General features: G+C 49.5%; 8 protein-coding genes across 8 annotated transcripts, besides 1 other annotated feature; 2 read left to right on the top strand and 6 right to left on the bottom strand.

Moving 5' to 3' along the window:
* Positions 1-21,151: part of a sequence feature (contig 1.5 561..450355(-1)) that runs on past both edges of the window.
* On the bottom strand, positions 1,820-2,643 carry ANIA_10042 (uncharacterized protein; the record flags this gene model as incomplete). The annotated part of the gene is made up of 3 exons (XM_050611022.1): positions 1,820-2,150; positions 2,247-2,385; positions 2,568-2,643. The coding sequence occupies 3 exons, from the start codon at positions 2,641-2,643 to the stop codon at positions 1,820-1,822; spliced, it is 546 nt and encodes a 181-aa protein (XP_050469295.1).
* ANIA_00220 (uncharacterized protein) lies at positions 3,679-5,609 on the top strand (the record flags this gene model as incomplete). Its single annotated transcript, XM_652732.1, has 5 exons — positions 3,679-3,823; positions 3,860-3,967; positions 4,423-4,470; positions 4,596-4,621; positions 5,112-5,609. 5 exons carry the CDS (start codon positions 3,679-3,681, stop codon positions 5,607-5,609), a joined length of 825 nt encoding a protein of 274 aa, XP_657824.1.
* Positions 6,883-8,156, top strand: ANIA_00221 (glycoside hydrolase family 18 protein; the record flags this gene model as incomplete). The annotated part of the gene is made up of 4 exons (XM_652733.1): positions 6,883-6,896; positions 6,946-7,235; positions 7,284-7,311; positions 7,376-8,156. 4 exons carry the CDS (start codon positions 6,883-6,885, stop codon positions 8,154-8,156), a joined length of 1,113 nt encoding a protein of 370 aa, XP_657825.1.
* On the bottom strand, positions 9,182-10,988 carry ANIA_10028 (cytochrome P450; the record flags this gene model as incomplete). Its single annotated transcript, XM_050611021.1, has 6 exons — positions 9,182-9,360; positions 9,468-9,544; positions 9,602-9,819; positions 9,856-10,658; positions 10,711-10,849; positions 10,911-10,988. 6 exons carry the CDS (start codon positions 10,986-10,988, stop codon positions 9,182-9,184), a joined length of 1,494 nt encoding a protein of 497 aa, XP_050469294.1.
* ANIA_10041 (glycosyltransferase family 34 protein) lies at positions 11,380-12,547 on the bottom strand (the record flags this gene model as incomplete). Its single annotated transcript, XM_050611020.1, has 3 exons — positions 11,380-11,751; positions 11,863-12,082; positions 12,177-12,547. 3 exons carry the CDS (start codon positions 12,545-12,547, stop codon positions 11,380-11,382), a joined length of 963 nt encoding a protein of 320 aa, XP_050469293.1.
* ANIA_00223 (Zn(II)2Cys6 transcription factor domain-containing protein) lies at positions 13,411-15,607 on the bottom strand (the record flags this gene model as incomplete). The annotated part of the gene is made up of 8 exons (XM_652735.1): positions 13,411-13,430; positions 13,508-13,613; positions 13,817-13,865; positions 13,975-14,025; positions 14,131-14,168; positions 14,277-15,437; positions 15,485-15,548; positions 15,594-15,607. The coding sequence occupies 8 exons, from the start codon at positions 15,605-15,607 to the stop codon at positions 13,411-13,413; spliced, it is 1,503 nt and encodes a 500-aa protein (XP_657827.1).
* On the bottom strand, positions 17,106-17,420 carry ANIA_11264 (uncharacterized protein; the record flags this gene model as incomplete). Its single annotated transcript, XM_050611019.1, has 2 exons — positions 17,106-17,158; positions 17,282-17,420. The coding sequence occupies 2 exons, from the start codon at positions 17,418-17,420 to the stop codon at positions 17,106-17,108; spliced, it is 192 nt and encodes a 63-aa protein (XP_050469292.1).
* ANIA_00224 (dipeptidase) lies at positions 19,624-21,098 on the bottom strand (the record flags this gene model as incomplete). The annotated part of the gene is made up of 3 exons (XM_652736.2): positions 19,624-20,625; positions 20,690-20,849; positions 20,903-21,098. The coding sequence occupies 3 exons, from the start codon at positions 21,096-21,098 to the stop codon at positions 19,734-19,736; spliced, it is 1,248 nt and encodes a 415-aa protein (XP_657828.1). The 3' UTR covers positions 19,624-19,733.

The raw sequence follows: 21,151 nt of genomic DNA, 5'->3' as shown, positions 1-21,151 counted from the left end.
TTTTCTCGGGCTGCAATCATGAACTTGTTATGCACAGTACCTGTTGTCATGAGTCATGGGCTTCTTTCCTCTGTTTTACAAGACAATGCCACCCACTTCACCTGTGATTTCTGTGCAGGCTCATAGATTGGAAATAGCACCGTGGCGTCCCAGCAACCAGAATTTTCGGTGTCAGATACGGTCCTATAACCGGCACGAAAGCCGCATATATGCAGTTCCTGTTATGCTCGGCAGCAAATGTATGGTAAGGCCCCTACAGAATCGAACGGATCTCAGCACGAGAATGCGGGTACTCATTGGCTCAGTGTCCACGTTGCCAGGTCGACTGGGCCAAGCCGACTTGGCCTGTTCGATGATGAAGTGATGATGCGGCAGGTTCAATTAGGTCACTACTCCAGAGTACCTGTTCCTGCCAAGCTTGATTGAGGAGCACGCGTTCAAAGGAAGCTACTCGGGGTGTGCTGTTTTATTGTGGAATTCGAGATTCAAAAACCCACACGCTAGGGTCGGAGTTAAGCTAACATCAACTACCATAGCAGTACAATCTCCGACCTCAGTATAGCAATACGTATAAAGCCACAAACCCACGACCACGACCCACGACCCACAACCTACAGCCTAGCCCTAAACAAACCCTAGACACTATGAGGTACCTCTGGCTCTAATCTCCAGCCTTTGCAGTAATAGTTTGTGGCAAGGCGGAAATACTTTAGACTTGGTAGGCGCAAGAGCTGTTGTGCCGCTGGGCTTGAAGGGAGTTTGAATGATAGAGACGACAACGAACGTGGCAATGAGGCTAGAGCGTCGCAAGGGAGTGGAGACCGTTAATTCTATGGGCAACGGCTGAGGCTGACCGACGAAGGTACCTGGGGACTGGCCAATTAAACGTCAGTGGAAGCTGCCCACTGACTCATCCCAAGACCAGAAATCGGGGAGTCTTGCCGTCTGCCGATGTAGGCCCAGCTGGCTAGCACTGTAGGGCTGAACCATTAAGCAATGAGGCAACAACAACTCGTCTCAACAGTAGTCCTCGTGTCCCGTTAATGGGCATAAGGAGTGCCTCTTTCAATGCAATGTTGAACATTGAACCGGGTTGAACGTATGGTTTGTTTGTCGGAATACGCAAGTCCTAGGAAACGTCCCATAGATGGCATTTAGAGGGCTTGAGGCCGATGGTGCTCTAGAACTGAATCAGAATAATGACAGATTCAATGATGCTGAAATAGGGGCCATTAGCTTAAATTAAGGAATCATATTTAAATGATCCCATTCGCGGAACTTAAGGGAAACCTGGCACTGTACTAGCGCAGGAAGCGAGCCCGGGGTTTGATACCATCCCGGGAATGCGTATACAGTGGTCTTTCCTGACTCTGAGTATACTGGAGAAAAAGACGATGGGAAACGGAAAAGAGGACTGGAGCTTTCTGCGAAACAGTAAGAGATGACCATAAATTGTTTCATGTTCCCCATCGCGCAGTTTGTATGAGAGGAAATGTAGAGCTGATGGAAGAATTATGAGGGACGCGTAGAACGAACAAGCAAGACTCGACACCAGTGAATGTAGAGAGAATTTCATATTCTATGTTCAAGTAGACTTATTTGGGTTGTGGACTATATCGGCCAACTATAAGTCACCTTCAAAGACGAACCCTATCAGCATGTTATGGAAATGGAACACGCAGCCACACCTTCGGTGCGGCATAGCCAGCGCGAAATCCAGGATCGAGTCCCTTAACATTACCAGAAATCAGAATCTCAAATCTGAATTGAAGTAAGTCCGCAAAACTTACATAGCCCAATATCTGGTTGAATGGCAGTCTTAAGACATACTGCTCGACTGCTTGAAGGTCCACCGCAAATGAGGCCAGTTGGGTCTAGATTCGAGGACAAAGTTAACGTGAATATTCCGCTGGCAAAGAATCCCGCGAAAGAGGCTTCCAAACGCTGGTAATTTCATGCCCTCAAGCTCCGTCTCTGTCTTCACGATTCCGTCAATTATTTTATAGCGTTCCAGAGCGTTCATTGTCCCCCACCTTTCTGCGAGCTCGGTACCGCAGGCCTTCTCCATGATAATATATTCTGCGCCGACTGGATTTGTAGGAACTCCAGGCATACACTTCCGGAACTCGAACCCGATAAATGGGGCCGTACTAGACAGTCAGGATATTAGACATGCTGTGAACAGATGGGAGTTGAGGACGCACAAAACTTCAACGTCGCTACTTCAGAAAGCCGTCGTCAAAAACCGCAACCCATCATTTGCGCAAGGAATCTTCGCTATAACCTCATTCCCGTCACTCATTGTAATTAAGAAAGCCTTGTTGAAGTTTCCTTCCAGTTTGATAATGCGGACACACGTTGTTTCAGGGCCAAAGAGGGAGGTGGCTTAAGGACAAATATTATCAATATCAAACTTCACATAACGCTGCTTAAGTTGATGCTCTTCATTAATCAGCCATCGGCCGGAGGTATATCTGAATGAGTCATCCTGGGTGCACGTGTCAATCCCTACAAGAAATCAGTTATTATGGCTTAAGACGTAGCAAGCCGAAGATAGATATACAGACTAGTATCATTCATCTTCGGTCCTGTCTTATGTGCTATCATCCGGAGGCTGCGGCTCAGAGTCAACCCCAAGCGCATAGGGCGATGCAATGGACGAAAAAGCAGCGACTTTCGCATGACTTATCGAGACAACTGAAACCTCGCATATAGTCCTAACTGCTGTGATGCTGCTAGCAGAGAAATCAAAGATAATCTGACTGACAGTGGATGGTCCTAAACGACGTATATTTGGTACTTGATCTGACTACTGACGAGACCAAGAGGTAAAGATGCAAACGAAATGAATCTCAGGTGGTGCGTTGGGAGAGATGCGGAAAGAAAATAATCCTAACGCCGGAGTAATGTCATATAGAGTGAATAAGGGCGCGAGCTGTACCAAAGTTAAAGGCAACTTTATCCATCTTGACTAACATTGCACTCGTTATGGAAACATTGGGAGTGGTCTTGACCTGCTAAACTTGCCGTATATAGGAATATACTTATTTTAATACGGTATTGGCTTCTATCGGTAGTTGGAAAGGCCTTGCCTGGCTTAAGTTAAACTCCACACAGATATCTTGAAGGTACAATAGGCATGCTGTTGAGGCTTCAAAAATGACCCTCCAACGTCATTAAGTGAGGTGATCTTTTTTGCCGCTGCGGCCGAAGGCGACTAAAGTAAAATGGGAAGGTACGGTGATACGAATATATCATGTTGAGCCTCATGTCACGTGCCACGTGATCTGTATGGCATGATCTCTGGCCCCTGGCCTGATCCCTCGAGGAGTTGTACATTGAAGAAGAAGTGACAACTATCGTCATCAAGATAGAGAATCAATCGTCATATGGCATCCTATCCTTAGTAGGCTACGTTCGTGTAGTTGATGCAGCTTCCTTCTACCCTTTCCCCTTTGAGCATTCATAACATACGGGAATGAATAGTAGATAAACCAGCATCTGCCTTCTACGAACAATGTCTGGGCCGCTTCCCCTATCAAATGAAAATTGCCTTTGAGCCCGCGCTCAGTTTAACCCTGTCATCCTTGATCAGGGGACAACAAATAGCGCGCTTCTAGAGAGCTAGCTGACCAATAAACTCGGTTGGTAGGGAGAGCCAAGGGGATACATCACAATATGGCCTGTATTTCTCCTCGGTCGTCAACCGAGCAAATGGGTTTGCTGTCGTCATTGTCCGCAGGGTACCCCACTTGCCGGTTCCTCCAGCGAGTTTACCCCTGTGCACCGCCTCTCGAGCGCCACACAGTTCTTGCAACTGGTCGTAAGTATCATCAGGACTGGTCTGCTTGGGATTTAGCACTGAAGTTCAAAGCAGACCCGAATCCCACTGGTAATTCGAACCGTCCGATAAGGCGATTCGGAAGTGCCTTGGCAAGATATTCTGAGGATTTGGTAGACGTTGGAAGTGCGTATATCCTAGCGCGTACCATGGACTTCATACAAATTCTAGTCCCAAGCGAAAAGACAAAAGACCAGAGTCCGCGGTGCCGAAGCCCCACGAAGCGGGCGGTCCGGCCCGTGCGGGTGGTACCTGCAGGTCAATGTTTTAATGTGCAGCATTCTCCAATCGCAGTCTTCGGCTATACTTGGTGCCAGCAGCAACAGCTTCAGCCTAAATAGTCTCGGCCTTGCGTACTTCCCATTACCGTTTACTCAGTTGGCAACTTCATACTGTTTATAGCATAATTGACCACCTATACATGACCGGATGATGCGGCAGGCTTTTTTTTGGGGGCGGGGGTAAAGTACACGTCCCTGCAGCATCACCTCAATCATGTTACCGCCCAAAGCTCTTATTTTATATGCTAATGTACCCAGTACGGCAGTAACCAGCCACATGGACATAAATATTCCATTCAGGTCTTAATTTACCAGGCCAGGCTGTTCAAGAGGAACTGGCAAGCATGAGTACGCCAAAAGCAGTTGTGGATAGTTCGTGACGCCCTCAACTACCCAGCTACGAGAAACGGAATGACTGGCTTTGACCTCAGTGACTTAGGAAAGGGTCTAACACTTCAAAACACTGGGCCAAGCCATCACAGAAGACTTTCCGCAACACGTAAGTCGGTGGAGCCAATATTAAACCCCAGCCAATACTAACCGCCTTTGGATGAACTCATGCTTGCGCTGTAAGATTCTACTAGCTGCAAGGATCACCTCGTTGACGCAAGTTAAATGCATCTATCTCTCCTGTATTGAGGCCTGGTGAAAGCTAGACCAGGGGCTGGAAGCACGTGCGAGGTTGTACTGAATATGCTTGCTGACACGTGCCAGTTGTCTCTTTAGTTCTTTGGCCTCGCAACACCTCTCAAGGACACCTATGCAGCCTGATTGATCAAAGCCTAGAATGTTCTCGGATGTGGAATAAAAGATGAAATGAAGAAAGCAACATTCAATTTTCAATTAAAGATCTTGACTGTTCCAATAATGTGTTTTGAGTATATAAAGAAATAAAACACCTTGGAGAGTATTGTCCTTGGCACATAACCAGCATGCTGAAACCACGACCCTAAATACTCTGAGCTTAACAAAGTAATATAAACATCTAGCAAAGAGCCCCAGAAGTTTCTTGGGACATGGCGAAATATGAAAAGACCTCAAAAGGTCAAACTTATTCCACCTCGTCTCATCTCGTCAAGGTCCTTCATTCACTTGGTAGCCATCACCATTCACTTACAAATCTCAAGCCTGGTGAGACAACCATACCGACACCCACAGACATGTCTTCAAACGACAATTCCACTTCCGACTCCAAGTCCTTCTCTGGAGCAAATGAACCGAACGACTTAACTTCCCCCGCAGTCAGTGGCTTGGAAACCAATGGCTCACCCCTCCATCCGAGTCTCCGCGATGCCGTCACCGTCGCGAACAGCTATTTTCAAGTGAGGGCTGCCGTAGAGGCAGCCGATGATGCAGCGCTTACCGATGACGAAGCGCGCGCTGTGTTAGACACTCTCGGAATACAGCTCGCTCCTGGCGAGGACGCCTCCTTGAAGCTGAAGGGCTTTGCTATTAGCTTGACAAAGCGCCGGGGGTCTTCCTTCTAGGTACCTACTTAGAGGGGCCTGGGCTTAGGTGAAGTAGGCTGTCACAGAAAGCCAGCCCAGCTCTTTCCTCGTTCGGGGGAGTTAGAGGCTTGGGTGAGGTAGCTTTACCCATGCTGTGTTTCTCGCCACTTTCTTTGCTGGGTATCCTATGTTTGACTCTATCTGTCGTTAGTTAATCGACAACTTGTCTGGACTATATAGGTACTTTAGGAGGGACTTGGACTGAAACAAACACTCTTAGTCGATTCTGGAGCAAAGTCAGTAGTAAGACTAGTTAAGATTAGCAAATAAATCCTATTAGATGAAGAATGCCTGCAAGTGATAAAAAAAGAGTAATAAAAATATTATCTCAAATATTACTTTGAAGTAATCAGAGCACTATACAATCAGTAGGGAACAAGAAAATCTTGGAGGGCAACGATGTCAAGGCTGAAGATCCCAATAATGCCTATATAAGCCATTGTCAGCTATAGGAGAAGATAAGCCAATGATACATATTAAGCCTGTATTGGGTACACCATTATAAATAAGCTTAGTTATATCTCGAGCTCTGGCTACATACCATAACTAACCCAATGCCGCATTGGCCAGACTTGGGGCTAATCCCGACAATGGCTTTTTGATAGTCATCTCCATCCCAACGTCAGACTTTGGGAAAGTCTATAGATCCTTGCTCTCCAACGTATACGATACAGCAACCTGCTAGCCGAGCCAGCATCACTCCTCTAGAGCTTCGCGAAGATAAAAAATGGACAAATCCTATGTGCTGATTCCACGCTGCTCATTACAGGGTATCTGCTCAAAGTAGCATAAATATCTATTCATAATTATTCAGGAATGTCAGTGACCTCTTGCTTTCAGGCTCCTTGATAGATTGTCAATGCCTATAAGAAAGGCTGATCCGTGGCGAGTCGGTCTCCAAGGACGACGCGTGAGCCAACAAAAGCACTCGGCCAAAAGGAATATTGAAGATAAAGACACGAATGTTGCTCAATTCTTTTTATTTTTGATGGACAAACGCACGACTGCAAAATATATATATTAACAAGTCATGTGACACATCTTGGCTCGTGCTACAGGACCCCCTCAGCATCTCGACACCACTTTTTCGCACAGCAACAATTGATTTAAACCTTCGAAAGTCGCTCTTCAAAACTCTTTCCTTCAGAGAAAACATCTAGTTAGCCGGTCAAATAATCACGGGATGTTGCTTAAGAGTCTAGCTATATTCATTCTCGCCCTTTCACAGGGCACACACGCTACCAAGCTGATTATGTATCTTACAGGGTTAGTTGGCCATCATTCTGATACCTGCGCTCTGCTCAAGCTAACCTAGAGTAAGGCAGCACAACGTGGTCCCTGAACCATCCCTCGTCTCAGATGTGACGCACGTTGCCCTCGCTTTCATGCAATCGTCAATCTTCAATAGGAACTCAACCTCGAGCTGGCCTCTCTTCACCACAGTTGATGCTGTCCGTACCGAATTCTCGAACGGAACATCAATCCTCATCTCCATCGGTGGATGGGGCGACACGCAGGGATTTTCCACGGCTGCTCGGACGGACGAGAGCCGGAAGCTCTTTGCGGAGAACATTAGGCGGATGGTGGACGATACCGGGGCGGATGGTAAGAGTAGTTTCATCACCGGTGTATTCGCCTACTGACGATCAGCAGGAGTAGATATTGACTGGGAGTATCCTGGGTATGTTTTTCCTGCCTATCGCCCGTTATAGAGCGGCTTGATATTTAACGCTAAAATTATACAGAGGCAACGGCGAAGACTACAAACGAATCCCCAACTCGGAGAAATTTTGGGAAACCGCAGCATACCCCCAACTTCTGGCAGAGATACGAGCAGCCATCCCGGACAAACTGATAACCGCCGCCGTTCCAGGCCTTCCACGAGACATGTTGGCTTTCACAAAAGAGACTATACCCTCTATCAGCGCCTCAGTTGATTTCCTCAACGTGATGACATACGACCTCATGAACAGACGAGACACTGTAACGAAACATCACACTGGCGTACAGCTGTCCCTGGAGTCAATAGATGCATATATAGAGGCCGGCATGCCGCCTGAAAAGCTCAACCTCGGCCTCGCGTACTATGTTAAATGGTTCAAGACCGTGCCAGGCGAACAGTGCGCAAAACAGCCAATTGGATGTCCGACTGTTTTAATGGAGGACCCGGATACGGGTGCGGATCTTGGACAAGCAGGCGCATTTTCATGGAATGATCGAGTTCCCCAAGAGCTGGCTGCGAGTTTTGAAAAGGCCAAAATAAGTGGTGAATATGATCCTTTTGGCGGCGGCTATTACTTCTGGGACTCGAATGAAAACATCTTCTGGTCGTGGGACACAGCAAATGCTATTAAAAGAAAGTTTCCTGCTATTTTGGAGAAGAGAAAGCTCGGTGGCGTGTTTGCTTGGGGCTTGGGTGAGGATGCTCCTGAGTTTGCGCACCTCAAGGCAACGACTGCTGGCCTCGGGGACTCTTCGGCAGCGCCCGGCGGCAAGCTAAGTACAAGTAGGAAAGATGAGTTATGATTCCTCTTCAAGGCGCAGCCCGTAGAAGGTTGCTATTCGAGCAATCCTCCTCATTATACGACCTTGACAGGACAAGTGGGGGAATGCCGAGAACGCCACACTTCAACAGCATTACAAGACCAGTATGTCTGCGGGACAGATGAGATTATACTGGACAGGTCGCATTCATGAACAGTATCTTAAATATAATTTGGCTTCTGAATTCACAGTCTTACAGTCACTTTTTTTCCGTCTTTAAAGTTCTCAATCAAAGCCGAACGCGATCCCAAGCCATCGCAATTCGACCTTCAATCCCTCAGGCATGGCTCTCACAGCTTCTGGGTTCTTGTACTTAGTGAGTCCAGTAAATTAGGCGAATATTGGGGCGGGCCCGGTCTGAAGAGATGATGATCCATGAGACTCTAGTGGCATATGTATGCCATGCAATTCCCCCTCAGCAAGTGTCGGACTCAGATCGCAGTGTCAAGTAGAAGGGTTGTAGGCCTAACTGTTCAAAGAAACATTCCGTAGCTCAAATTAAATTGTGGATATAAGTCGTCATCACTCTGGTGACAGACTCACTCAGCGGCTCCAGGCAGCTCCATAATTAGCGGATACTGACAGTTAGTCAGACATTGGGGTGACAGCGGAAGGAGTAAACCGTAACGTGTCATACTATCCATTCTATACCTCGCCATTCTACAGGGATACCTTGCTAGTCTAGCACTTGCACTCGGGCTCGGCTCAATTATGCGGCCGCGGGCTCAATGAACCGAAAGATTGATAACAGGTCAGATTCCGTACGGGAATAACCCCACGTGAAGGCTTTGACCACGAAAGGCCAATGAAAGCTCATTCCAGAGGAGAAAGCTGCCAGAACAGAAGGGCGCATCATAACGGCTTTCATTATATGTGCTTGACCATTCTTCCTCAGTTCTTGGGCAACGTGCACCAAAAGACGCCGGAAATCGGCCAATGATATCATCCTATCGATCTAGCCCTAATTAAACCACCGCCCTATCCCCCATGCAACTGCAGCCACTAGACTAATTCACTTCCACCAAGCATCTCTTTCCTTTAGGCGAGAGCAGGAAGTACAGCATCATCTCCATATCGCCATCGTTCATGTCTTCTCTAGCCGATATCCTGGCCCTCGGGAACGAGCGGAAGAAGTATGCCGTCGCAAGACGCAGTTCCATCTTTGCCAGATGTAGTCCAATGCAGTCTGTTTCAACTCCCAAATTAGCGCTTCAGTAAAGGGAAAGAAACAGAGAAGGTGTAAAAATGAAAAGAAGAAAAACGAAGAAGAATCGGGCTCCGATAAGTACGTACTTCGCGACCCGGCCCCAAACGGCATGTAGGCGTCTTTCATGGCTTTGGTAGGATTTTCCCAGCGAGAGGGGTCGAATCTACCCTTGTCAGCTTACTGCCCCACTGGCTGCAAAAGAGGAGGAGAAATAGTGTACCGTTCCGGCTCCTCAAAGACCTCCTCATCCCGATGGAGTGAGTACAATTGCGTCGTTACTGTCGCACCACCCGGAAGCCAATGTCCAGCGAGAGTACTTCCCTTGTCAGGCACAACTCGCGGCAATCCCGACGGTACAGCGGGATACAGTCGCAGTGCCTCGTTGATAACCTGGTTCATGTATTGCAGCTCTCGGAGGTGGACGTCAGAGAGTTCTTCCTCGGTGATCCCTTGCTCGACGTTCAGCGTCTTGACCAATACATCCAGCTCTTCCACAAGTTTCTCCTGGATGGACCTGTCCTTGAGAACAGACCAGACGAGGTACGTCAGCGTATTCGCCGTCGTGTCACTTCCAGCCACGATAAAGCTCTGCGCGTCATTCCTGATCTCGCGATCGCTAAGGCACTCCCCATCCCCTTCCTTGTGAAGCGACGCATCATAAAGTTTGGTGAACAGAGTCGGCTTCGGCTGATTGGGATTCATTGCCAGATGCCGCTTATACCGCTCCACCGACTGGTTCGCATACTCCAGAATCCGGTCCGTGCTCACGACGACCTCCCTGAAGATACTCAGCGGCAGAATCTGGCCAATTGAGATAATCCAGGGGAAATTAGCCCGGATACCACCGATTTTCGCGACTGTCTCCAGGTCTGAAATATACTGGTTCTTCTTTCCGATCTCGAGCATACGGAAAGAGTCACCGAAGCTCAGTTCGCCGATGATATCGGTTGCCATGAAGAAGAACCACTTGTAGATGTCTGCAACACCGCGCGGGGAGAGCGCCTCTTCTCGAATCCGGCTAATGGCCAGTCGGATCCGGGCTTTCACGAGTGGCTCGACAGTGCGCAGGTTCGTGTCTGAGAGGGGTGAGGAGAGGAGACGCCGGTGCCGACGGTGGTACTCCGGGTCAGTGGTTGAGAAAAGACTCTCACCATCTTTGCGCACGAGCATCTTGTAAAAAGGGGCCTTGAGAAACGGGCTTGCAATGCGGTGGATATCGCGGCTGGCGGAAACGTCGCTGATGTCGACGATGGAAGGGGAAATGCGCACGACGGGGCCTGTCATGTTAATTATCTTATTGTCTTCTCAAAGTGAGGAATGAAATATTACCGTATTTCTGATGCAGGGCATGCACGTAGCGCGGACGCTGCCCAGTGACGGTGTAGAACTTCAGCAGCAGATCGGTCCATTTTGTCAGCTGGGGGCCTGGGAGGGAGGAGAGAGGGTTCTTGCGGACCCCATAGGCTAACTGTTCATATGAGTTAGATATGTTCTTGGGAATTGATAGATAAATTGATGGTTTTACGGACCGTGAGGAAGTAGGCAAATCCTAGGAGGACTACGACGGAGGGCCAGTTGCCCACGAGGAAGCTGAGGCCAGGCTGCATCTTAGGAACGGGGTCTGAAGAGGCCTTTGAGCTGGGGAAAGTACCTTGGTCCCAGGTATCAGCTTGAGATATTTAACGAAAATCGCCGGAGGCTGTTACACCGAGTATTGATGTCAATCCGCCGGATTCGGTTGGACGATACCACCCTGTCTCTTGCCACGTCAAGGGGCTGCAAGCACACGCCAAATCACTACGCTCGAATGGGGCTTACTAGGTAGTCGTTAGGCTGCCCATCTGGGTTACCGTCTTCTAGCACTCTCATCATTACCCAGCGTATGGAGCCGGAAGCCCGGAATCGGGTCATCGGGTCATTGTCAGACTGCCCTTACACCATATACTATGCCACTGCATGGCTTTTGCAAATCTCCGTATGGATCTCTCTCGAAATCTTTCATGCGCTATCGAAAAATCTACGGAGCGTCTCGATCCTCTGCTGCAACGTCTTCCCTTCAAATGGTTCCTCATACAAGGCCCTGCTCAACTCTCCGACAAGTCTGTCTGTCTCTGACTCTCCGTCCCTGTCTCGTTGACCCGACCCCGGTTTCTCCCTCAGCTCTTTCATCCTCTCGTACTCTCCAATAATATGTCTTGCCTCCTGAACCCGCTTCCAAAACCTCTCCGTCTCCTCCAAGTACCAAGTCTCCTGCACCGGAACCTCCCAGCCCCCTACCCCCCTCTCGACCAGATCCAACCAAGTCTCCATATGCTCCCAGCGTTTCTCCCCAAGCCCCGGGAAATGCACCAACATGTTCCCGCGTTGCCCCTCGTATGCATGAGCCCACTCGTACGTGTTGATCCACGTCCGCGGGAGATACGTCGCTCCCTCACGATAAGAAGACTGGTTAAGAACTTTCTCCATGGCGGTTTGATCAACCTGCAGGTCTAGATCGACGCCGGGATTGTAAATCGGGTAGGCCAGTGTCTCTATGAGAAACCTGACGCTCCATTCGTGGACCCTGAGAAAGAAGATCCCTGTGTTGAGACCCTTGTGGTCTTTGGACGCGACCATGTGGATCCCATCTAACGTCGACGGGGGGAGGAACAGCTCTAGCGGTATGAGGGAATTGATGATTATCGAGTCGGCGTCCACCCACCTGTGCCCGCGATCGATCCAACACATCAGCGTTGCCCCATCACACTATGAGGGTTGGAACGGATTGACCAGCGGCTTGCAGCAACCATACGTACATCAGCCATTCGACCCGCTCGTTGACGGGCTTGCTCAGCTCCCTTATCAGCAGCGCAAGCAAGTAACTCGGCTTATTCCAGTACCCCTTCGCAATCTCATTCTGGAGGACTTCCATCCCATACCCCCATTTCTGGGCATGGCGGCGGTGGGTCTGCAATGCGCGTTCGTAGAACACGTTGCGGGGTCCATAGAGCATCGAGGCTTTTGTTATACGGCGAGCCTTGACTGGTGCGGTGAGATCAGCCCTTGATGCGGTCCATGGTAAGGAGGCTAAAGCTAAGAAGCTGGGGCTCAGGTGAAAAATTCCGAGGAGCGAGACTAGGGCGAGGGTTAGGATGAGGCGGCGGCGGGTGTGCGCGATAGCGATCATGGCGTGATGCTGGATTGCACTGCTGCACGCAGACAACGCGCAGCGGGAAACTTAATGGTGAGATGGTGAGATCATCGATAAATAATCCGTGTCGAGGTCTAGAGACGTGCAAGGGGGGGGGGGGGGGTCATTTTGGTGGTGATGGAATGAGTTAGGGCTGAGTACGGCATCCGCTTCCGGCGATCCGCTTGCGGAATGTCCACCTACCCACTCCCAGGTACGACTCTACTCGGATTCCATTTCAATACTGAGAACTATGGTCTAGACTTTGGTCTTCGGTCTTCATACCCGTCATGGCATCCTATAACCATTGCCACGATTCGCCCTACCGTTTCATCAGTGCCCTCGCAAAGCTCGTACTGGTGGGCTCGGTGTGTCAGTTGCCGTACCTAGGTGGAGGATAAGTAGTATTACCCGCCTCAGACCCCGTCTTTATTAAGTTGGTTGAAGCTAGTTGGTAGCACAAGATATACTGAGTCTGAATACTCCCTTTCCACAGTCGATATGGTGGCATATTGATTACAGCCTGCGCCAACTCGTGGGTCTCACACGTGGATTTTACGACTTCTCGCAGCTCCCTTGCCATAGAAGAGCAGAGAGACGTGATTATAATAGGAGTTGGTAGAGATACAGTCTAATGGCCCCCTGCACGCATATTTATACAAGAGCAAGGAGCTCTAAGTGATTGGGGGCGGAGGCCTTTAGCATTAAAGACTGGTAGCCATCAGTATGTAACACCGAACCAGAGTACTGTAAAACACAGCTATCACACTGAGACAGATCAATCTGTCAACAGCATTGTTCTATCTTCTGACTGATTTACTTTGGTTTGATATGGGGAGATGGGGATTTTCACAAGACTACTAGGTACCGGATGTCCTATCTAAATGCAGTTGTATCTGCCCGCCGTTATATCTTCATGCAATTATAAATGTTCCTAGGGGCTAGATTTTAACTCACATTGGTCGTATAATAAACTGCTCAGAATGCCGAATTTATCCATTTGAAGGATATTTCTCTTGCTAGTAGAAAGGATGAACCCTTGTGTTTCTAAGCGCGTAATCACCTACTTATCCAGTATCAGGAGAATTTATACCTACAGTCTCCGCGCATCTACTGATGCTCTATTGCCCATTTCGGAGCCAGACTGACTCATTTCTCCAACGGCCGCTTGTATGACCCTAGCCATTTAGACTAGGTGCAAAGTATGCGCATGGTTTTGGAAATGGCGAGGTGTTATGCAACCGTACCTGGCAGCTCTTCACATACCCTGCGAATAAAAGCAGTACCATCAAAACCCGCATAGAATTCGTTTTGGCTATTGTAGCCGCTCAAGATAAACCCTTTGCTCATAATGGGCCGTTCATTTTATCAAGGTGCGTAGACTTCAAAGGCAGGAACACTGTACGTCGCTGTAAGGACTTTACCGGCTGCCAGCGTGAGGCATGTCGTACTGATAAGATAGAATGGCAGCGAGACTTTTGGGAATATAGATAATTCAGTTTAGGTTTCACAGAAACAGAGCATATGCCGGATAATATCGGGACTACCCATTGCTAGGGTTCAAAATTCACGTTCCTTACAGATCTTGAAAGTGGCAGGTGAAAGATATCATCGTACTCTATTCGACACAATACGCAATGAGCACGGGGATGGGTAAAATATGTGGAAGCTGTAAGTATTTGTACGCCAGTCTGATATCAAGTCAGGAACGATGTAGTCAACCAACCAAATGAACCCCCTGTGCACCCTGATCACCCTCTAGACTGTCCATCAATCCATCGAGTCTTCTCTTCATCTCTTCACAGAGCCTTTCGTGCCTCCCAGGCGACGATGAGCTAGAGCCAGTCATCGCCAGATATCCCATCGCCTCCATCAGCCTATCCAGGCAGAGTCCTGCCCGCTTCACCTCCTCCACGAATAGCTTGCGACAGTAAGACACTTGCTCGAAAACGTCCATCCCAAATGCACCGTACCGCACCCAGCCTTTGGCTGGCTCGGCGACGCCTATACACATACTCTCGTAAACTTCCATCTGACGCCGAAGATCTGTATAGCCGACTTTGAGCAGATATATTATCTTATCCAGGGCCACAGAGAAAAGAAGGTGTTCCTCGCTGTAGGTGTGTGTAAAGCTAAGGCTCTCGGTAGTCTGAAGGAGGGTTGTAAGGTATCTCTGTGTCGCAGCCAGGATCATATCCTGTGTAGAAGTGTGCTGCCCTGGAGATCTGCACTGATTCGCGAGACGCATGCTATGGTCAATGCTTTGAAGGAGATGAAGGTACAGTGGATATTGGCTGGGTGGAATGCTCTCAGTCGGGGATTCATAAGCCTCTGAGGCATTCCTACCGTCGGAAGTGACATCCACGTAGGTAGGTACAGAGGTCGGCGGCTGAGGGGGCACTTGAAGAAAAGATTCTTCTGCGTCAATCTCCCATTCAGGGCTCAAAAGGCCTGGCCCACCCAACTGATCCAACTCCGGCGCCCAACAGAGGTTGTTTAGGCTCGACGATTCTTCCGGGCGTGACTGGGTAAGATAGCTTGGAGAGGACTGGGCATAACTTGTCTCGTTCGCCAGTGAAAGTCCGGCCGCGTACTCATGGGTAAACGGATGGGACGCAGGAATGGGTATAGCATTTCTTGCTTCATAGGCCCGCGGGCTGTCATATGAGTAAGACGTCATCGGAAGAGGGGGCGACATGATCGGTGTCGATAGAGAGGAAGAAGAAATCGAGAGAGACGCAGACGACGAGGTTGATCCTGTCACAGTGGCCCGGTTGGCTTTGCTTCGTTTTCCTGGGACCTTGCCAATGCGCGAGATGGAAAAGGCGCATTTCAGACGGAGGTTTGAGCAGCGCTGGCAGCCGGTCTTTTCGCCAGAGCAGCGAACCTGGACTCGGTCAGATACGCCTGGCGAACAGTATAGAGAGGGCGTACCTTGGCCGCATGACATTCATTGCAAGCCGATCGCAATTTGGGTGGTCGTTTAGAGTTCGTATATCTTCAAGTCTCAGCTTGCTACCCAGCGGAGAGGAGGGGTACTTACGAGGAAGATTCCATGTCGTCAGAAATAGCCCGGTTAGGAGAAAGAGACAGAAACGCTTCAAATGCCCAGGGGCATCACTTAGGCAGGTATATAGATTCCAGAATGTGCTTACACCCGGCCACGCGTAGAGAAGTGAGGGTTGGGTGATCGATACAACGAGCCAGGTATATTCGGTCAGCACGAAGCCGATCAGCCCTTGACGCACGCGCCCGCTTATACACGCATCAGATTAGCCAGACACATTTCGAAAAGGACCAAGCCAGTCTGAGCCCTCGCTGTGCAGGCAACTGAACCCTCGACGGGCAGTGCATAACTCGACGGTTAGCTCTGGCGTGTCTGGTCCCGCTTGCTCGACTATCACTGGGAAAGGAATGAGCCAGCATGTGCAAATGGCAATCACCTCAAAGGTCAGATCTCGTATCACGTCCGACTTCAGTTGAAAGCAGACGAGATCCGTGCTCAGGGCTTCTCGGGGTGGACAGCAACGACTTGGCTTTTTCTTGCTCGACCGGCATGTCGTCTTCCATGCAGTTATCCACCACAACGAGGGCTCGAGCTGTCATCTTGATGTCCAATTTCTTGGGAGACGTTCTATGATGCAGTACTCTATCAACCCAGCAGATCCCAGCAAGTCAGAATGTCAACGATAGGACATGGACGATGCCCACTCAAGCCACCCATTCCCTTCCGGACAAATAATAAGCCATCTTCTCATCAACTAGGAGCGGAATCCTCCTACCAGAAGCTCCGTTTCAGACTTGACCCACTCCTTCCCCTCGATGGCCCATATTCGGCCCATATTCAGGCTTCCCCCTCCCTGGGATCTCGATAAATCAAGAGCGAGATGACATGATAGGCTATACTTGACATTATTGAAGCCATCTTGTTGAGAATTGATAGAGACGCGCACGCACAGACTTCACTCTAGTCTAAAACATTCCTTGATTTTGCATTGCGCCCTCTGTCGTGCAACCCAGGCAAGACAGACGCCTATTACACTGCTCTCGGCTCTTGGAGCCACGGGTAAAGACCACTTCGAGTTAAGCCTACTCTCAGTTCAAAGCAGCATTGACATAGACTCGGAGATTACCGCTCTTCCAGCACGATCCAAAGACCAGAGATATTACAGCCGCTCCCGTCCCTTCGCGGTGGCAAGCTGGGCTAAACCATCTTTCTTCTGTGCAACTGCCTGCCGACTCCACTAGCACCCAGCGCATGGCCAAGTTAGGGAGATAACACAGTTGGAGCCTTTGCCTCGAAGCACCCGGATCAGACCGGTTGGGGCGGGTCTTGACTGTCAACAACTGCTCGTTGGGAGATTGTTGAGCATCAGGACTACGGAAAGTCTTGGTTTAAAATAGGTAACGTGAGCAGTCTTCCGCTTTGCATCGAGTCTATTGAAAGTGGTCTATTTATGTGCTGCGCATGCTTGGAGTAGCCCCATTCTGGAGCATACATTGTCCGCTGTGGTCCAGTTGACGACTTGGCCGCCCTTTGCCCCAGGTGCATGAATTATTGACCACGAATCAATTGCGGGTGTTTCGGTGAGCAGTACTCGGGATCAACTAACGGATCCATAGTCAATGTTGTTTTTCGCCATAATAGAGGGGCTCGACGGACGGTCTCAGGAAAAGTCCCTGCTTTCCAGTACTGGCCAGCTGGCGTGACCCGAAGCCTATTACACTTACTCGCACGTGTAACAGAGTCCTCATCCATCTCTTCCAGTAGGATCTTTTGCCTGGTCCGATCGTTCGACGGAAGCTCGCAATCGCCAGGATCAATAAGCTGTGCGAGCCGGAATCTCAGCAGGGGCAACAGGTGAATCATGGCTCATTCAGCCGGCCAAATTCCGCCACTCCAAGACGTACTTTATATACCAGGCCATTGCCTGAAACACCGAGCCAGTGAAATCCTCGACGGGAATATCTGGTGGACGTCAAAGCGCTCTGGTGATAAACGCCCATAGGCAGCAAGTTCCTTCCCCGCTTGCCCCGGTCATGCAGTGGAAGATCTATCGACGGTCACCCGAACAGCTGTCTGTCTGCTGCAAAGGCATGCCGTTCTATAGTCTATTTTGCACTCTGCTGCTTTGGATGCGGCCTCGACCGGTTCTTTCAAAGACCATGACTGAAGAATGCCATGCACCGAGCTTGTCAACCGCAGAATCTCAATCCCCATGCAATCATCCCATCCTGTCATCATTTTAAGGACTATTTACTCAGTTCTGCATCGCCTGCGACCGAGATGCACTCGATGTAGACCGACGTCGTTCTTGCTCAACCAATCAGGCTTACCAGGGCTTCTTGGTTCACGTGACGTCTTCATTGCAGCAAATTACTCAAGTCTCATTTGATTCACCTCAACCACTAACTTTTGACATCATCTATCTTACAGTCGTTGTATGTGCGCGTGACGTGGAGTCTTGCCGTGCCAGGATCTCAGTATCCTTTGGGGAGCACTCGGCGCACAGGCAGCTGCATGTATTTCGGTCACTCATTCAACCTAAAACGTGTCCCAAGCTCCTTTGCGAGCACACAGCGAACATAAAAGATAGCTCTGAAGATGAAAGGTAGCCCTTATAGAGGTATGGCAGTCTTAGATCTGAGCTTTCTGACGTCCAATGGTTGGGAACAGTCGGAGCACTATAGGAAGGTGGCTTTTTCGAACGCCAATTGAATACTCTTGTATCAGTATGCACCTTGTTACCTACACTTATCGAGCAGAGTGACCTGAACGTGACTGAAGAGGTACGCGCATAAGCCATTTACATCCATAAGAGGTGTATAGTAGAAGGCAAAAAAGGGCAGGCATTATAATCTAGACATCGGTTGCTGATACCCTTTACTATCAGAAAACATTTCTAGCATCACTCTGCTCCCCGACACCTTGTCTTGACAAGCACTCAATATCCCATTTCTATCCGAAGACCTGTATATAAGTCTATTGGTTCAAGGGCAGCCGCCACCAACGCCAGACACCTCCCAAATCCCAGTTAACCAGCCTGTCTCCTCTCTCTCTCCACCTTGCCCAGCGCTCCTGGCCATGTATTGCGCCCATATGCCCAGCCCAGTTCAGGTGCCAGTCACAGAATCGACGGTCGAATCGACAGTTTTGGTCTAGCTGGCCCACGGGGCGGATGACGGCTCCAGCCGTCATCTGCTCTTGTGCTCGTAGACCTTGTCCCGGTTTTGCAGATTTTTATGTTGGTTAAGATGGTCCAAGTAGGTATAGCAGTCTGCACCGTCTCTTGACTTTCCGTGGACTCGCAGAAGTTGCAAGGGTGAGACGACTTTTGCCATTAATAGATGCACAGCAACAACCATGCAATTGGCTCTGCATGTAAATCTTGAATGCCCGTATACTGATCGTCGTTGCAAATTTTTCTCGTATAATCTTGCACAAGCTGTCTCAGTCATCGTTGTCTGCATAGTGTCGAATGAATGCGGTTCCACGACACTAAACCTTCCCAACCGCAACCCACTCGTTGTACCTATCGCAGTTCTTGTGTGCCTATGAACTACTCGGGTGCGTCATTTTCGAAAGTAAATATTGGCTAAAGATAGTATACCTCTGTAGGTAGGGGATACAGGATCTCGAGACTCTTATACTGAGATTACAATGCACTTTGTGGGTTTGGTCTGACGCGAATTCCCTATCATAGTCGTCCCGGCAGATAAATGGTAGAATCCTCGTGGCTTTCCATGATTAACAACACCCTTTTTTGCGAGCACAAGAAAGTCGGCATAGATGTGGGCTGTCAATAGTGGGTCAGGAGATACCTCACACTGCACACTGACGAGCTTTGGGGTCCGCCTAGTCAACTTCACTGGGCGCTAGTCCAGGGACGCCCTAGACTCTGCAAGCTGGAGACTCATCATCTGGGCTTCACATTATTTATCTCTGCCCTAAGGGCCATCCACATCACCAATGTCGCTGGCTCCATGGCCCCCGCAAAGAGTGCTGCGAAATTGGAGGTTTAGGCTGTCTTGCTGGAGATGGCCATATGGTAGCTCTGACATATCCATTGTTTTGGGAAGACCGGTTGTTTGTTAGCAAAGCTATCGGAGGTAGTTGTCTATACTAGAACCACTTTACTGGCATTGTTAGCCTGACCAAGGCTTAGCAGTTATGTTGTGCAGTTTAGAGCATTTCAGTGGGAGACGGCACATCATCCTCTAAAGGCGTGATACCCTCCTCGTTCATCTCCCTCGCCACGCGTTCAATCTCACCCATAACCCTCAGGATATTTCCACCAATAATTCCCGCAGCATCCTTCACACTAACACCGCGATCCAACAGCTCCTTGATCAAATCCGGGTATTTGCTCACGTCCTCTAGGCCTTGTATCGTTGTGACCATACCGTCAAAGTCCGACCCTAACCCGACATATTCATACCCAATCAACTCTCCAACGTACTGGATATGATCCGCCACATCAGACAACGTAGCAGCCAAAGGATTGTCGCAGCGGGTGTATTCATCAAGAAAGGTGATCATAATCACACCTCCATTCTCCGCAAGACGAAGGAGGACGTCGTCGGGAACATTTCGTTCATGGGGACAGAGTGCATACACGGAGGAATGGGAGAAGATCACCGGTGCTTTGGATGTATCTAGCGCATCATGCATTGTCTTCGCGCTGACATGTGAGATGTCCACGGCCATGCCGAGCCGGTTCATTTCAAGGACCATATCGCGGCCTTTTGCCGAGAGACCGTTGTGTCGCGGCTTAGACGGGGTCGCGCTATCCGCGTATTCATTGTGGCACATGTGAGTTAGGGTCACATAGCGCGCTCCGAGGGAGTGGTAGAGGCGGAGGGTAGATGCGCTGGAGCCGATCTGGTGCAGACCCTCGACGCCGAGGAAGGAGGCTATTTTCGTCGGGGATGATTCGAAAGTGTGTCGGAAAGCGGTGGTGTCGGGCACAATCTCCAGGTATCCAGGGTAGAGGGATGCGAGGCGGTGCACGAGGTCAATTTGTTGGAGGGTATCGTGGACGTACTCGTAGTCTGGTTCGGGGGGAGAATCATGGCTGCACTATTAGCATTCCACGTTCTGCGAACTGTATGGGTATATGGGAAGCAGGCGCAACATACCATGCTACATAGACACTCCAGAACTGACCGCGAACGCCACCCTTAGCTAGACGCGGAAAGTCGACGTGACCGGGGAGCGCGATTTGGTCAGAGAAATTGCTCTGGTAGATGTGGTTGTGGTAGAAATAACGGATGAATTCGGGGAAATCGTTGTGACCATCTAGTCATACATGTATTAGAATTGATTGCTGGAAGCAATAATTGTGTAATTACCTGTCAATGGCTGCAGATGCAGTACCTCCTCGACGGGGTCGTGGTAGGTGTGAGGGTGGGCATAACAGGCGAGGACGTCCCAGAAGATCAGTCCACCGGCGATGACGCCAAGAGCGCACCGTGTTTTCCAGGAAGATCGCCCATTGACGGGTGGAGAGGCCAGATTATGTTGTGGAAGATCAGTAGTTTTCTCCATGATGAGAATCACCTGACAATTGAAGATGGGAAGTCTGAAGTGAGAAGGGAAAG

The sequence above is a fragment of the Aspergillus nidulans genome, chromosome VIII, assembly GCF_000011425.1.
Source record: "Aspergillus nidulans FGSC A4 chromosome VIII".
Taxonomy (NCBI): domain Eukaryota; kingdom Fungi; phylum Ascomycota; class Eurotiomycetes; order Eurotiales; family Aspergillaceae; genus Aspergillus; species Aspergillus nidulans.
This window is presented reverse-complemented; position numbering and strand designations above follow the sequence as displayed.